This window comes from Pipra filicauda, unplaced genomic scaffold, assembly GCF_003945595.2.
Source record: "Pipra filicauda isolate LSUMZ 115617 unplaced genomic scaffold, ASM394559v2 scaffold11_size5308982_pilon, whole genome shotgun sequence".
Classification (NCBI taxonomy): Eukaryota; Metazoa; Chordata; class Aves; order Passeriformes; family Pipridae; genus Pipra; species Pipra filicauda.
Genome location: NW_024103652.1, coordinates 5035128 through 5051956, shown reverse-complemented (window position 1 = coordinate 5051956; position 16829 = coordinate 5035128). Strand labels below are relative to the sequence as shown.

The 16829-nt window shown below is 40.6% G+C and overlaps 1 protein-coding gene across 1 annotated transcript in view; it reads left to right on the top strand.

The window, feature by feature from the left end:
* The window catches only part of DGKQ (diacylglycerol kinase theta), a 95361-nt gene that overhangs the window by 64756 nt on the left and 13776 nt on the right, over positions 1–16829 (top strand). Inside the window, exons 14-19 of the mRNA XM_027748065.2 lie at positions 187–225; positions 1883–1998; positions 9755–9906; positions 11256–11404; positions 11971–12152; positions 13613–13713. Of these exons, the coding sequence (XP_027603866.1) occupies positions 187–225; positions 1883–1998; positions 9755–9906; positions 11256–11404; positions 11971–12152; positions 13613–13713 (739 nt within the window). The remainder of the gene's footprint in view (positions 1–186; positions 226–1882; positions 1999–9754; positions 9907–11255; positions 11405–11970; positions 12153–13612; positions 13714–16829) is intronic.

Sequence of the window (16829 nt, the reverse complement as noted above, 5' to 3'; positions counted from 1 at the left end):
CAGTTTAGCTTTTCTTACTTGCAAAGTAAACTTAGGAGAGGGAAAATGTTAGCTGGAGGTTCTCCCTATATTTGTATAACTTTTAGTATTTATTTATATTGTATTTATGTAACTTTTAAAAATACTTTAAATATTTACTCTAAATGTACCCAAGGTTTTATGTGTTTATATTTTTACCCTTTGCAGCAAATGTAGTATCTGTGAGTCATGTTTATCAAGCACAAGGTAAGCATTAAGATTTTTACTCTTCCAAACTATGTCTGTTTTCAAAACTGCAGCCTAATACTAGAGATTTGAAGCTCAGAGTATGTTAGTTCTACTGCATAACCAAAAAGCCCTTCAGGTAGAATGTAACACATTGTATTTATGAAGAGCAGTGGATTAGTGTTACCTCATTAAAAAAAAGTTAAAAGGTTGGCTTCATGCCTCGTGTACCAGAAGGTGGTAATATTTCATCATAAAAATGAGGTTTGAAGTTGCACTTCAGCTGAACAATCTTAACACCACAGAACTGATGAAAACCCTTCAGGTGCTCCCTCTTTATTTTGACTTCTAAAATACTAAAGTTTGGTAGTGCTTTTGGACTCAATGGGATTGTTTCACAGTCACTGTTTCCTAGCAGAGTGTTAATAGCTAGCTGGAAGTTGTAGAAAATAAATACGTTCATCTCTGTTCATCCCTTGAGCTTTTGCTTTACGGATTTTATTTCAGCAAGGTCGGAGAAGCCATGTGGCTTCTGAGAGCTGGAGCAGCAGTGGCTCAGGGCAGCTTTAGTGCAGTGGTCAGGTGGAGATCTGCATTTGGTAAAACTCAGAAGTGTGGAATTTTCTCTTTTGCGTGTTTAGGCATCTATATTTGAGACGTTTCACATCCTTTGGCAGGCTTAAATTTCACATGTCTGCTAAATGGATCTTTCCATATCATGGTTTTGAAGACTGTTGTGTGCTTCCTTTGTGTATTTGCTGTCTCCACATGGCTAATTAATACTTTTCATAAGGAAAACTATAAAGCTTTCAGATGTGCCTTCTCCTTTCAATATTTCTTAGTGGAGAAAAATTGGATTTGCGATGCTCTTCTCATGTCACAGCTTCATTGAACCAAATTTACATGCATGAGCTTTTTAGATGTTTCTGTTTGTATGTGATTTTTTATTGTCACTTCCTTTAGTTTGTATTTTTGTGTTTTTTATAACTTCCTGACTCTCCCTTTTCATTGCATCCAGGTTATGTGACCAGTTTACATCTCATATGCTGCCTGTTATGCACTTTGATCTTATCCTGCCCCATTTTCTTCCTCATTAAGTCTCTCACTTTAAACTAACTTAACAGTACTTTATTTTATTTTTATTTCATTTTATCTTTCTCTTTTGTCTTCCCTTCTTCCCCAATTTCCTCGTACAGGACCTAAGCCAACATAAAGATCTAAAACTGATTCTCAAACCAAATCTTTCCTTGCAGTAATTCTTACAGAGATGCTGTTAATGAATGGAACTAATGGATTTTTAATAATGAGATACAGAATGAAACCTGATACCTTTGTCACTTGTACATGATGAGAAAAGCATATTAGTTGTGATAAAGAGTATGGAAATACTCCCTGCCTCTGAAGCTCAAAGGAAGTCTTTAAATGTGCATCAGTTCTGTGCTGCAGTTCTTGCTTGCCTTCAAACTACTTTGCTTTAACAAAAATCTGAGGTGTGTTTTGGGCTTCTGAAGAAAGCTTTGGAAACAGAACAGCCCAATTCACTGATAACAAACAACCGTGGAGTAACTTTTGCTGAATAATGTTCTGAGTAAACTGAGTGAACTTTTGCTGTGATATATGAGACCTATTTCCGATAATAATAGAAAATATAAAAAATAGTTCTGATGCCTCTTTACAGGTGCTGTTGTACTCCAAATTTCATGTTTTTCTGAAGCTGAAAGAATATATATGCTAGTTAAAGATACTGTTATCAATGACAAGCCTCTGAATGCTGTGGTGATTCCTGAAGTTATGGTAAGAGATGGGTTTGAACAACTGCCCTAAAAGTCTTTCTGCTGGAACTAAATGAAAATACTTTTTATTTAAAGAGGCCATAAGTGATTTTCTCTAAGTAGTGTGATGAAAAAAAAATCCTTCAGAGCCTGTACTTGACATAATGATATACTTTTGTGATTGAAATCACTTGTCCTTTTGCTGTTGAATTGTCAATATACAACTGCCTAACTATGCAACTATAAAGGGGAGAAAAACAATTTTTTTCCCCTTTTTATTTCTTTCAATGATGAAAAAGTTGGTGGTGTTTTAGTTTTAGCTGGCATGTCTGAAAATGTCTACAACAATTTTATTTTGGGGACTAAATGTGTTTCCTCACTAACCATGAGGTAAAGTACTATTGCTTATCTTCACATTCACAGTATCTTTGTTTCCCCATTCTGTAGCAGAGGGAGTCTGACCTTGTTCAGACCTTGTGGATTTCAGAAGAACATAGGCTTTTGAAAAACTTAGTGGAAAAGTCTTTGACAAATTCAGGCTTGATTCTGATTTATTAATTTTTATGGTTACAAATCACTTTTATATGAATCAATTGGTTTGATAATAGGCTTCATGTTAAGAAAGTAGAGTCAAGGTGAAAAGAGAGAAATTATTAACTGAGTTAAGTGATATTTTTAGCCAGGATATGATGTAGGTTCTGTCCAAAAGAGAATGTTGCCATAGTTAGTTTCTGCTCAGCTGTTCTTTATCTTGCAATTCACTATCTTTCTGGAGTTGCATTATGCCAAATGAAGTGAGAGTCTTGGTTTGACTTCTTGGAACTTCACAGAACGTCAAAAACTTTTAAAAATTACGTAATTAATGGGAATTATGAAACAACTTTAGATGGGAGGGTCTCGAGTTTAGTAGCCACAGTTGCTTGCTTACATACCTGCTTTTACCATTTAGAAATGAGTGCTACACTTGTCAAAGTTTTCTGAAGACAAATTTATTTTTTTGTATGAGCAGATACTGGGGGTAAGTGCTTAAATGCAACTGGCAAGATTAAAAGCTATCCCCCCTCCTTGTTCTTACGCATACAGAGGAGTTATGTTTTATGAAATCCTTAGAAACCAAGGCCCCACCTTGTCCAAACTAGGTTTCACAGTGCCTGTTATGAGAAACAGAAGGCATTATGAAGATGGAATTGCTTTTGGATACTTGTTTTTGGTGTCTTTCAGGCAAATGCATCATGAGCCTATGTTTGGTGTCTGGTGTGTGAAGTTGAACATACTCCACTCTGTTGATTACATGTGTCTGTTTTTCTGAGACTGGATGTGTTTGAAGTGAACTTCTTGATATCAGGAAAATGTGGATAATATTAACTGTTATCTGGTGCAAGATATTTTTAGAAACTCCAGGGGACTGCTAGGGATTAATTTCGAATGTGTAAGGAGAGAGGGACTGTACATGGGCACAAACATTGTACTTCCATTTCAGCATGTATTGTTCATATTTGGTCATCTCACTGAAATAAGACAAGAGTTAGCCTAAATGATACTTGAAGTGTTGTTTTTATATGATTTGGCCACCCAGCTTATGCCATTCACTAGTTACTCAGGGTAAGCTAATGAGTGATTGATGACTCTGCTTTGGGGTAGCAACTGAACTAGATGACCTCCTGAGGTACTTTCCAACCTGGACTATTTTTTATCCTGTGATAATATTAGCCTTTGTTTATAGATGTGATCATTTAAATACAGTACCAGGAAATACACAGGAACTGAGCACAATACTAAATTTACACCACGTTTGACATTCCTTTTGTGAGTGAAATACAAAGAAACTGTGAATGAAGGGCTGATGATTTTTGCAAACTGCAATTTACATTTGAAAAGAAAACCAACCACCAACAATAAAACGACCCTTTTTAAAACTTGATAGAAGTACTGAAGTAAATTGGTGGTTAGCAAGCTGCTAGTTCATTTTTCTGAGGTGAGATTTGCTTACTCTGTGTCTGAAACACCTTCTGAGGAGGAGGCACAGTTCTAGTCTGGCATAATCTGGTCTACCAGAAGCAATTCACCCTCAAATTTACTGCAAAGTTTGAATGCAGAATCAGTTTGTACCAACTGCTTATTAGAAAGTCAAGCAGTTAGTGTTATCAGATGTGTTGATCTGTTCTGCTGTTTCAGGCCCTTAAGAATTTAATCAAACACTTTTTCATTTCACAATATTCAAATAAATGAAAATACTCTCTTAATTGGAGTGTGAAAAAAATACAGTATTTTACAAAGCTGTTTAGCTGCTCTGTGTGAGGAACTGCAGGGACAGTTTGGTTTCACTCTTTGGTATCATGCCAAGGTGAAAGACCTTGAAGGGCTGAATCTTTGAATTCAGAGTTAATTTACTAGAACTTCTTGTGCAGCACTGGCAAGAAAGAAAGTCAGCAGAGAGTTGTATGAGGCCAATACCAGCACATGTTTTTGTGCCTTTATCACTAATGCCTTTTACTAGTGGAGTGCCCTCTTATGTTTAGGTTCCTTAAGAGTAATAGAAAAAGATGTGGGAGATTCCTAAATAGATGAAAATTCCATTTTATTCGTTCCACTAATTCCTCACACAAATACTTACAACTTAAAAGCATGATACTTTAATGAGACTTTTTGCCAAAACACCATGCAAGATTACTTTTCACCCCTTGGAAAGGCTGTCAGCCTTTTCACCGTTCAATGAAAGGGTTGTCAGGCACAGGAGTGGGCTGCCCAGGGAAGTGGTGCAGTCACCATCCCTGCAGGTGTTCAAGAAATGACTGGACATGGCACTTAGTGCCATGGTCTAGTTGACAAAGTGGTGACCAAAGGTTGGAGTTGATGGTCTTGCAGGTCTTTTCCATCTTTAATGATTCTATGATTCTTCCATTTCTGCAATATGCCAAAAAGTAAAGAAAAAGCTTGGGAGTTGGCCCAGCTGCTGCTCCAGATGCATAGAGACACCTTGCACATAATTCCTCATGAGATAATGAGACCTTTCTGGCCAGGGTGGAGGCAGTTTGTGCTTGGGCCATCGTGAGCCCTTTCAAATGGGATGTGCTGCTGGCATCCCACTTGCAGATGTTGAATTTTACTTGGCACTTAGAGATATCTGCAGTTCCTGGAGACAACCCACCACACTAGAAGATGTGCCATGGTTGTCATGCTGGTAGGCCTGTGGCTCAGAACGCCTTGTTCTGCTTTGTTGTGAGATGTGATTACACAGTGCACTCAACAGAAAGGGGATTAGTGCAGATGATAAACATCTTGCCCCAACCTGAAGCCGTGTTGTGCTAATCCTGACAAATTAAGCAATTCAGGGTGACTGTCAGAGTGTCTAAATCACACAGACTCCTTCAGCTGTCTCTAAGAAACGAGCAATAAATTCCTTCCTCAACGCCAGCCAACACAAAACCCCTCTGCAGATTTCACTCCTCAAGCAGAGCACTGAAGCCAGTGCTAAAGGGGGAAGGGAGTCCTCAGGCTGTGAGTCACACACTGTCTTCTGCCCTGTAACAAACTCATTTGTATGTCCCCAGTGAGGCTTTACTAAGGGTTTTGAAAAGATTCTGCAGCATAAAGGTGCTACCCTTGTGACCATCTGTAATTGTAACAGAGAGTGTACTTTTGAGAAAGCTCAACAGCAGCCCTGCTTTGCTGTACAAACCACCGTAGAGTTTTTAACCCCCACCAAAAGATAATTGTTTTCTTAGAAGCTGGCCTTTATCTAGGGATTTAGCAGCGTTTATTACTCCTTTAAGCTTAATGAAGAGTCATGATAGGAAGCAAGTTAATGGTAAGGATAAACACTTTCTAGAACACTTTTTTATTCTGTATAGATGCATCTAGTACTAAATGAGTATAGTTAGGAATTTACATCAGAAGATACTTGAATGAGAGTAGTTTTGAGTAGTAGGACTGCTCAGTATACACTACATACAGATATTTTTTTAGCTCCAGGCATTCTCTGCAGCTGCTTGTGAGTCTTAGTAGCATTCAGGGTATATGTTTAACTTCTTTTTTTGGGGGGAGGGTACAATATTGGCACTTGATGGGAAGTTTAGATGGCAGTTTTGTAGAAACTGTAATACATAATTGCAATACTTCATATTTACTTGGGAAAGATCTCAGATGACTTTACTAAACACAGCTGTGCTTTTGAATACTTTAGAGTTCACCATGTCTCAAAAATCATTGCAATTCCCTGAAGTTCCATTTGAATTATTTTAGTTACTTGGTTTTAAACCTAGAGCATTAGAACTTGCCTGGAAAAGCAAGTAATATAAAACACATATTCAACGTGTCACTTCTATATGTCCCTAACCAATATTTTTAGAAACTGATTTCCTTAAAAACAGAAGATAATCAAATATTCCTGTGACATTCAAGTAAGGTAATTGTTGGACTTCATTGTTGGGCTGTTTTCTTTTCTCTCTTATTATTTCTTGGAAAAGTTTTTATTTACTTTGAGCTGCAGAACTTAGTATTTTTTCTTTTTATTATCTCTTTAACCTCCATTTTTTAAAGCCTGCAAGTTTCCAGGCATTAGACCAAGCCTGAGGTTTCAGATTGCCGTTATTGTTCAGAAAATTGAAATGGCTGGAGATGATATTTAGGTAGTAGAAAAAGCTCTGAAGAGGAAGAAATGGGGTATGGTCAGGAGGGAAGGTAGGGCAGAGTAGAAGCCGGACAAAGAGTGCAGGAAGGGAACGGTTTGCTCTGTTACCCCATGGGACATGATGTTTCCTTTCAGAGCTGCTCTGCCTTTTGTTGCTTGTGGGATTTAACCCCACACAGTGCTACAGGCTGGGAGCAGAGTGGCTAGGAAGTGGCTCATCACAAAAGGCCCTGGGGATGCTGTCAGCAGACAGCTGAGCATGAGCCATCAGTGTGCCCAGGTGGCTGAGAAGGGCAATGGTGTCCTGGCCTGTGTTGAGAATAGTGTGGCCAACAGGACTAGGGAAGTGATCTCCCCCTGTACCCAGCACTGGTGAGGCCATACCTCAACTACTGTGTTCAGTTCTGGGCCCCTCACTTTAAAAAGGGCAGGGAGATACTGGAGCGTGTCCAGTGAACGGCAGCAAGGCTCGTGAAGCGTCCAGGAACGGCTGAGGGAGCTGGGTTTGTTTAGTCTCAAGAAAGGAGGCTCAGGGGGGACTTCATCCCTCTCTACAAGCACCTGAAAGGAGGTTATAGCCAGGTGGGGGCCGGTCTCTTTTGCCGTGCCTGCAGGGAGAGGACAAGAGGAAATGGCCTTAAACTGAGACAGGGGAGATTCAGATTACAAATTAGAAACATTTTCATTGTCAGGGTGGTCAGGCATTGGAATAGGTTGCCCAGGGATGTGGTAGAGTCACTGTCCCTGGAGATGTTCTAGTGCTGGGTGATACAATATTTAGTGATTTAGGGGTCACAGTGGCGGTGCCAGGCTGACACTTGGACTGGATGATCTTAAAGGTCTCTTCCAGTCTTGACGATTCTGTGATTGTCAAAGGACTAGGCAGGATATGGCGGATGGTGGTGCAGGAACTGGTGGAGTAACAAGATAGCCTTTATTTCTGGAAAAACCAGAGCTCTGCTTACTCTTCCATTATTGCCTGGAATAATGGCTCAAGGGGAGGAAATCCACTTGTCTCTCTGGGTTGTGTGGATCCTTGAGCTGTTAACCTTAATACTCAAGAAGTCCTTCCTTTTTGTGACAGCGGCATGCATTGTTTTCCATAGACTTCCTTTGCTGTCTACAAGTAATCCTTTTCATGTGCTTAACAGAAATGACTGTATTACCCTTGTTATGTGTTGGACATGCTTTGAGTAATTGCTTCTCCCTTTCCAATAATATCTGAATATAGAGGCAAGAGGTGTTTTGACCCCAGTTGTCACAGTTCAGCATGAAGGTGGTTCCTTTGGAGAAAGCTGTGTGCACAGCTTTCCAGCCTCTGTCTCACCAACCTACTTGTTCTGCCAGCAGTGGAACCTTTCCAGTAAAACAAAATTTTGAGGCTCTTTTGGCTCTTTGTCCCCCAAAATAGGCCTTGTTTGGCTAATTTATTTTTCAAGAGAACAGATGTATTTTCAAAGTGAATGTCTCTGGTAGAATCTAAAGGATAGGGAACAAAGGGGTAAGAGAAGTGTGTGCCTGCTCCACCAGCCTTCTTAGTTGCTTGGTGTTCCTTTTCCCAGTGTGTTTTCTCTTTTTCAAGGGACAATTCACACTGGATAACAGAGAGCATTGCTTATGCAGGCAGTGTTAGAGGAGAGGGATTTTTATGTGTTTGTGGGTATCTTGACACATCTGGCAGGGTGTGACTTGCAGAGTATTAGCAGCCAGCTATTTTAAGAAAGGAAGATTAGAGGAAATCTCTCAAGTACTGTGAAGCCCCAAACAAACATTAGTTTTTAAGTGTCTGTATCAGCTCACAGGTAGATGATGGTCTGGGGTAGCTCAGTGTCAGACCCCATTTTGCATCCCCATAAGCTTAACTCATTAATTTGTCCTGATTTCTCCATTGTTCACCTCAGATCGTGCTCTCTGGTGGTTGCTCACGGACAGCAGTCAACAGGCTCTCTGGGTGCAGTCTCCTCCTCTCTGTAGCTGTTGGTATCTCTCCACATGCTTGCACGCTGCGGTCATGCTGCTGCCTCACCGCCCCCTGAATCACTCTTGTCTAAATTGACTTATATTTAGCACTGTTGTTCTGTTCCCTGAATCCATCTGGTCAGCTGCATGACAAATCGCTGTTCTCTGAATCCTGTCCAATGTGTAAATACAAATTATCACAACTTAGGGACTGTGGCAAACGTTTCTGTTTTGAAGAGCACTTGTTGAAATGTCCAGTGAACTTTTCTGGCACGTACCTGCCCCCCAGCCCCATGGCAGGACAGATGAACAGTGTGCCAGAGTCTTCTGATCTTTCTAGAACTATTTACAGGTCGTTTTACAGAATGATTTGTGGGCAGACTGGCTGGCTGAAAACCAGCCCCAAGAGGGTGCTTCTATTGGCTGGAAGTTTTGACATCCAGCAAGGTTGCAAGTACAGTTCTTGTGCAGTCCATGGAGTGCCCCAGGAAATCCCACCTCTGCCATGTCCAGTGGCTTCCTTTGCAGTGGTTTGTGGATGGGTACCAGACTCCACTGCAGCATGGCCATGCTTTGAGAGCCCTTTCAGCAGCAGCTTCAGTAGAGCATAAGATACTGGCACTCCCGATTAAACCCTCCTGATACAAAAGCTTTAATTACGTATTTTTTAAAGAAGCTTTCAGCCTCTTATTTTACAGGGAGGGGCATGCCAGTGTCTGCCCAGACATCCTCATTTTGAAATGTTTTGGCCTTGTAAATTAACATGTATTCTAAGACAACCACCAAACTAAAGAAAAAAATTTCAGCTGGTTTGGGGAGAAGTTCTGTCTTTTTCTATTGAAAAGCTTTCTCCTTTCTCTGTTTGAATTGTACATGACTCTTATCCCTTATGCTGTTCTTTGGCATAGACTGTTTACTGAAAATGTGTAAAAAGGGCTGTTTACAATGACTTTGTTTCATGTTGGCTCCACTGTGTAATTGGAGTGGGTTAAGGAGACTTCAGTTCCCAGAGCATCAAGAACAGCAGTTAACCTGTCCGTTTCTGGACATTGACTCTTTTTATTTATAGAATCTGGATTTTTTTTTACTAAGCATCAAGGAAGCATCAGGTAATATTTCTGAGATGCAGTAGTAATTTTTCTTCCTATTCGTGGGTTTGGCTTATCCTTTTCTTCTTGTTTTCTTTCAGGCTTCCAAGATACCACAGAATTGCTGCCCACTTCTTGTATTTGTGAATCCAAAAAGCGGTGGGCTGAAAGGTCGGGATCTGCTGTACAGTTTTAGAAAGCTGCTAAACCCACATCAGGTCTTTGAACTTACCAATGGGGGCCCACTTCCTGGGTAAGTCATCATATTTTTAAAAAAAATTTTTTACGTTGTTACGTTTTTTTAAAGGATGTATTAGATTTACTTATTTTGAAGATCTAAATTGCTTCTGTTGTATGCCTGAACGCCAGGGCAGTGGATCACTCCCTTCTGATTGGTTCTTACTGTGAGACCAGATTTAAACTTTGAGGTTCTCTAAAGAAAAGAGAATAGAGTAGTTCCAGATATATAGATTTCTGTCAAGTCTAGCAGAGTCCGGTCCTGGGAACGTCAAATGCCCTTTACAATAGCACATCTTTAATAAATATTAAAAATATCTTACATCTGAATGGCGATGGACAGAGAAGTGGCACATTTCTTCACAAAAGCTGATTTTTTGCTTTTGTTTCTTCTAATGTTTCATGGGAACTACTAGGAAAGTGTAATAAAATTTTCTGTCTTGACTCTTGAAACTTGGCCACAATTACAGAATTAACAGAGCCTGGCTGATCACAGCTGCAACATTTCTACAAGGAACAGGACATAATGTGCTTGTAGGGGGGCAGGAACTGGTGACTTGATTTAATCAACCCCACTTTGTTACCAGCTTCATAAAACTGAAAGTGCTGCTTGTAGCCTATTCCTCATTTCTTCAGCACTGCTTTAATAAAAAACTGTCAGGACAAGATCTTCAGAACAAAAGCTTTGTTGGAAGAAATGTAGCTTATGCAGGAGGCAAGATAAACAAATTACCCAAACTAATTTTTCTTTCAGAACTGTATAATTCTGTTGTCTTTCTAATGCAGTTCAAGCTTGAATTTCAGTAATTAGCTCATCTGGTTTTGGCCTTGGAATCTTTCTGTAGCTTTACAGCAAAATGCTCCTACTTGTGCAATGGGAAATAAAAATTCCTTTGCATGATATCTTTGTATGTGGGATGAAAAACCAAAAAAGGTAAGAGTCACCAGGAAAACAGTACTGTGAAGAAGAAAATGTACTGTGATTCCTATGACCGAGTAAAAAAACACCACCACTAATCAACGTCTCCTCTAGGATTTAAAGAGTTATAGATGTTCGCACTGAAATAATGACTAGTTAGATCTCTGTGCCTTTGAAAATGGAAGTGATTAACCATTTAACTCTTGAAGAGGAGTGAAGAATCCTAGAGGAATGTGGTTTTCTTTTTTTTTAAATACAGCTGTACCTAAAATTTCCTATTTTTCCACTCACTTTGTTGAAGTTGATCCTGAAACAGATGGTAAAGTGGGGCGTGGGGCAGGATTCCAATAATACCGTGTTATCTTAAATGGCATGTTAGGAGACTTTGCAGTTCCTGTATTACATTGTAACATTTGTTCTCCCATGTGCTTTGTTCTACAATGAAGGTTTCACACGTTCTCCAAAGTCCCCTCCTTCCGAGTGCTGGTGTGCGGAGGGGACGGCACCGTTGGCTGGGTCCTTGGTGCACTCGAGGAAATCAGGCACAAGCTGGTGTGCTCAGAGCCCTCGGTTGCCATCTTACCTTTAGGAACAGGTGAGAATCACAGCAAGAACCATTCCTCTTCCAAGGGCAGAAGTCCTCCAGAAGCTTTATCTTTATTTTTCTTTCTGACGAAGAACTCAGTTCTGCAGCAGAGATGCTGTGATCAGTGCTGGCTGGTGCTGGAGGGTAAATTGCAGTATCAGCTTTTCCAGGAAATATCAGCCATGCTTTCTGAAGGAAAAGCAAGCAGCCAGAGTGTATGGGGTATATGGGAGCGGGCAGAAGTTGAAGACAGCAAGATATTCTCCTCCTGACAACCATCAGCCATTTCTCTAAACCAGTGAACTCAGTTGCTCCCTGACATCTTAACTCAATAACAGGTTTTTCCATTTTTTTGTGTGTGTGAAAACATTCCAGATGAGAATTTGTCTGTATGTAATAGTAAGCACACGTGCAATCACAACAAAACTTAGATATTTTTTTCTGCTTGTTGACTTTTTGTTCCAAGCTAACTATGACTTGTCTGGAGCACCTTAATGCAATGTGGTTTGTAGAACAGGGCTGATGCTCTAACTGTGAAGTACAGTCTTAATTTGGCATTCTTTGTTGTTGCCCAGGTAATGACCTGGGGAGGGTCTTGCGATGGGGAGCTGGCTACAGTGGGGAGGACCCATACTCCATTTTGGTTTCTGTGGATGAGGCAGATGATGTTCTTATGGACCGCTGGACTATCCTTTTGGATGCGGAAGAGCCGGCAGAAGGTGCAGAGAATGGCATTGGAGAACCTGAGCCTCCAAAGGTGAGCTGAGTACCATTTGGGTTTGATTCTTAGGAACTGTTGTTCTATCAAAAACCACAAGGATGATGGATATTAACATAGTTTAATTTTTTGCTCACTTGGCTTCGCGCTTGGGCCTCACTGAGCTGTGTCTTAGTGAATACAGCAACATCTGGATATAGTGTTTCAGTCTGGGCAGGACTGGTTGGCTGCAGAGCACGCTTCATAGCTGTTTGGCAAAAAGCATCTGATAGAAGATTAATGAAAAGATTCACATGGCAATGGCATACCTGTCTGCTTCAGCTGGAAAGAAAGTTATTTCTCAAATAAGAGAAAGGTTTGGAAAAAATGCCAAACACTTTCCAGAACACTTGTAAAACTGGAGTGTCAACCCAAAAACACCCCCCTCCTCAAAAGGTACTCTCATCTTTCCTTTCACAATATAAGAAATTACTAGTTGTTCCTAGCATATACAGGAAGTAAATCCTTCTGCCATCTTACTGCCACTGCATGTCTGTATATGTGGCATCCATTGTTTGCACTTTTTTGAATGAAAGTCACTGTTCCTTGGTTCATATTAACTTGTTTCTATTTAGGAGAATAAAAATGTTGGTTGTAGATGTTGACTTTCAGAGCTGTATGTGAGTCCTGGTTCTGTCTGTCTTCAGACAAAAAGAAGAAACTGGACAAGGGAGTGACAAAAAAAGGAGGAAATCGTAACAATGGTAGCAATTATCTAAGCCTTTAGTCTGGTCACTGGAAAATCCTAGGCATTATGAGTCAGTTGGAGGATTTAAGTTACTCAGGTTCCAGCTATTTTTCACTTGGTGGAGACGGGGGTTGATTTTCCCTGGGTGCCTAATCTGCTTTTTAAAGGTGAAGGGTGGGAGAGTCAAGGACTAGGATAAAAAAGCTATGGCATGCAAAGGAAGAATTAATGGCAGAAATGGTAGAAATCTGTAGAAACTGGAGACTGGCATATAGGGAGCTATATAAAACACAGTTGAGTAGGTGAAGTCAAGTTCTACACTCTGATGTAAGTTGGTCACCTTCCAAAGTAAGGAAGAGCATCTTCCTAGCGATGTAATGATAAATCCATGGTTGATGCCAAAAATAATAGTGGCATTAGTGTCCAGCAATTTGTGAAGTTATTGTCCAGTTCTTTGTGAAGAATTGCTTTGAGAGGTTGATTGGTTTTATTTCTGCATTAGTTTTTATTTCTGCCTTATTATGCCTGTCACTTTTAATTAAGATTAAACTTTGAAGTTTCTGATACTTTGGAAATAATGACTGCATATCAACAGTTTTTCCTACAGCTTTATTTTTAGTGCAGTGTTTCTGGAAAATATTTTCCAGAATCTAGCAAGATGCAAGTGACTTGGAAGGATCATCTGCAAAGCTTGCTTTTGTTGAAAAACTTTGGAACTTCTTCGTTTATGAATGTAAGCAGGAAATAAAACCTTTTTTTTTTTTTTTATCAGATTGTACAGATGAACAATTACTGTGGTCTTGGCATTGATGCAGAGTTGAGCTTGGACTTCCATCATGCTAGAGAAGAAGAACCAGGGAAATTTAATAGCAGGTAATCCTGGGGAAACCAGGTGTGAAGATCAGCTCTGTGGTGTTGCATTACTTCCAATTTACACTACAGCTGATAATCTTAAATGCTACAGTTATCCACAAATCAATATTGCTTGAGGCAGAGCTAGGACAGGCAGGAATTAAGTTAGCCAGGAACTTGTAGGCACAGAATTTTGTTTGCTTTGGTTTGGGGTTTTCCCTCTACAAAGAGAGAGCACCAAAGCAGTTTTTGGAAGCCATGTCATTGTTATTTAGTATTCTTAGTTTGCAGTGTTCAGTGAAGTTTTGAGTGAAATTTTGAGTGAAATTGAGTTCAGTGAAATTTTGAGATAGTGGAAATATCTCGTGCTAAAAGTCTTTTCAAAACTTCTTCAGAACTTCTGTACCTTTTACACCCTTGCTTAGTGCTGTGGTAGCACCTGCATGCTGGTATTAAGGATAAAGAAAAAATCTCCATCTCAAGTGAGACTGTTATTAAAAAGGTATTGAGAGAGACCTTCCTCCTTTCTGGCATGCAGATCAACCAATAATGGGACTTTTTTTCTTCTCATAATCACTCAAATTGATGAGCAAAAGAAATCACAATTGTGTAATTAATCCGTAATTGCTTGTAGAAGCTGTTTTGTCTGCTTTCCTCTATGATTAAATGTCCTCTAATTTGTGTCTTAGTTGCCAGAGTTACAGTCAGTTACAAGTGTGCAGTGTTCAAGCTATTAAAAATATCCTCCAGCTGGTTATGAGTGTAATGATGTGTAATCCCACCTGTCTTGCCGTGTTCTGTCTGTCATTACAGGCATTGCTCATGGTGTTTTTCTTAAAAACTGAATAACACAAGATATTGTTTCTATGGTTACTATTAGGCACTGGTTTGCATTTTCAGTCAGCTGGATTAAAGACATCAAAGGTAGTAAAATCAGGCAATAAGTTAGTGTATGGCAGTGCCTGTTCTAGTATATGAAACTTTTCTAGATTTTCTTTTGCAGTTAATATAATGTAAGAGTTATCTTCATTCTTTCTTCAGAATAAACTCCTCTGTGTTTGCAAAGCAACAGTACTTAAAAGATATGTCCTTTTCTTATTGCCACTGCATATAAGGGTTATACTTTGATTTCTATTGTCCTATCTGCTTTTCATCCCTGTAATCTTTATCTCAGTCAGTCCCAGTGTGCAGCACCTGCAGCTCAGTGGGCAATGACTTGGTACCATTCTTGAAGGGCTTGTGGGAAAGAAGAAATGATTCCCCCTTCCCCTCCCTCAAATCTGAAGGGCTATATATTTCTGGAAAAGAAATATGAAATAATTATTGAAACTGAGGTACGTTTTCACAGAAGGCAAACAGCTTGTGCAGGTTAACAGTGCTGACACAGGATATTTACCTTTGACTGCCTGTGACAATGACTGTTAAAAGGGCTGGCTTTTCACTTTCCCATGGTAAACAAGTGCACGGTCTTGTCAGCATTATTAGCGCTTTTTTAAAATTATTTTTAGTAAATTAACTAAAAAGGGTATCCGATGCAGCAGCTGCTGGCATGTGAACTGGCTGCTCCTGAGTGCAGAACAGGAAGTTTCAGGTTGTGGCAGCAGAAATTCCAGGTGGTCCTTGGAAGAAATATGGGCTTGAGTGCTCTTGTGAAGCGAGACCTTAAAATGGAAAATGTCCCCAAAGCTGTGTGCTCTCTTGCCTCACTCAGTGGAGTCTCTTTATGTGCTCAGGCTAGCAGCTCAAAGTGCAGTGACGACTTCCCTGTGGGAATTTAATGCTGAACTTGCATTGCAGGGCAGATAGTGTATGTTGTGGCAGTGATGGTTTTTGCATTGCTGAGTGCCAAACTGTGTGAGTTCTTTTCACAGTGTAAAATTTAATGATCAGGATTCTGTCATTCACAGAATTACAGAATGGGTCGGGCTGGAAAAGACCACAGTGGGTCATCTGTTCCAACCTCCCTGCTCAAGCAGGGTCATCCCAGAGCACATGGCACAGGATTGCATACGGACAGTTCCTGAATGTCTCCAGTGAGGGAAACTGCACAACCTCTCTGGGCAACCTGTTCCAGTGCAAGGTCACTCACACAGTAAAGAAGTTCCTCCTCATATTCAGGTGGAACTTGCAGTGCAGTAGTTTCTGCCTGTTGCCTCTTGTCCTATTGCTTGGGACCCCCAAGAAGAGCCTGAGTCCATCCTCTTCACACCCAGCCTTCAGATACTTATACGCATAGATGAGGTCCCCTGTCAGTCATCTCTTTTCAAGGCTAAACAGGCCCAGCTCTCTCAGCCTTTCTTCATAAGAGAGTTGCTCCAGTCCCCTGATCATCTTTATTATCCTCCACTGGACAGGAGCTCCTGTCTCTCTTGTGCTGAGGAGCCCAGAACTGGATCTCAGCACTCCCAGTGTGGCCTCTCCAGGGCTGAATAGAGGGACAGGATCACCTCTCTCAACCTGCTGACAAGGCTCTTCCTAATGCACCCCAGGATACCATTGGCCTTGTTGGCCACAAGGGCACACTGCTGGCTCATGGACAGCTTGTTGTCCACCAGGACCCCCAGGTCCTTCTCCACAGAGCTGCTCTCCAGGCCTGTACTGGTGCATGGGGTTATTCCTCCTCAAGTACAGGACCCTGCACTTCCCTTTGTTGAATTTCAGACAGTTCCACTCTGCCCAACTCTCCAACCTGTCAATATCCTTCTGAAGGGCTGCACAGCCCTCTGGGGTGTCAGCCACTCCTCCAACCTTTGTGTCAGCAGTGAAGGCATCTACCCCTTCATCCAGGTCATTCCCACTGGAGCAGTCTTTAGGATGGCCTGTCACAGAAGAGGCCACATCTTGTTTGTGCCATCCAAAATGGCAGGAGAGAATATTCTGCACAATTTAATGCACGTTTAGAATTGTTTTACAGTTGTTTTAGACCAGTGTTCTGCAGTTAGGGCACTGTGTTGTATTCTTTCAGTTTCTGCAGGCTTTCTGCTTCATGCAATGAAAATTAATACTCCTTGGGGATATTTAAAGTATTATGTTTCCTAGTGATATTCCAGTATTTTTCATTTGTATCCAAATTAGACAAAACCTTTCTTAGCATAGACACGTGTTACTGTCTTGTCTGGAGAAGTATATGTTAAATG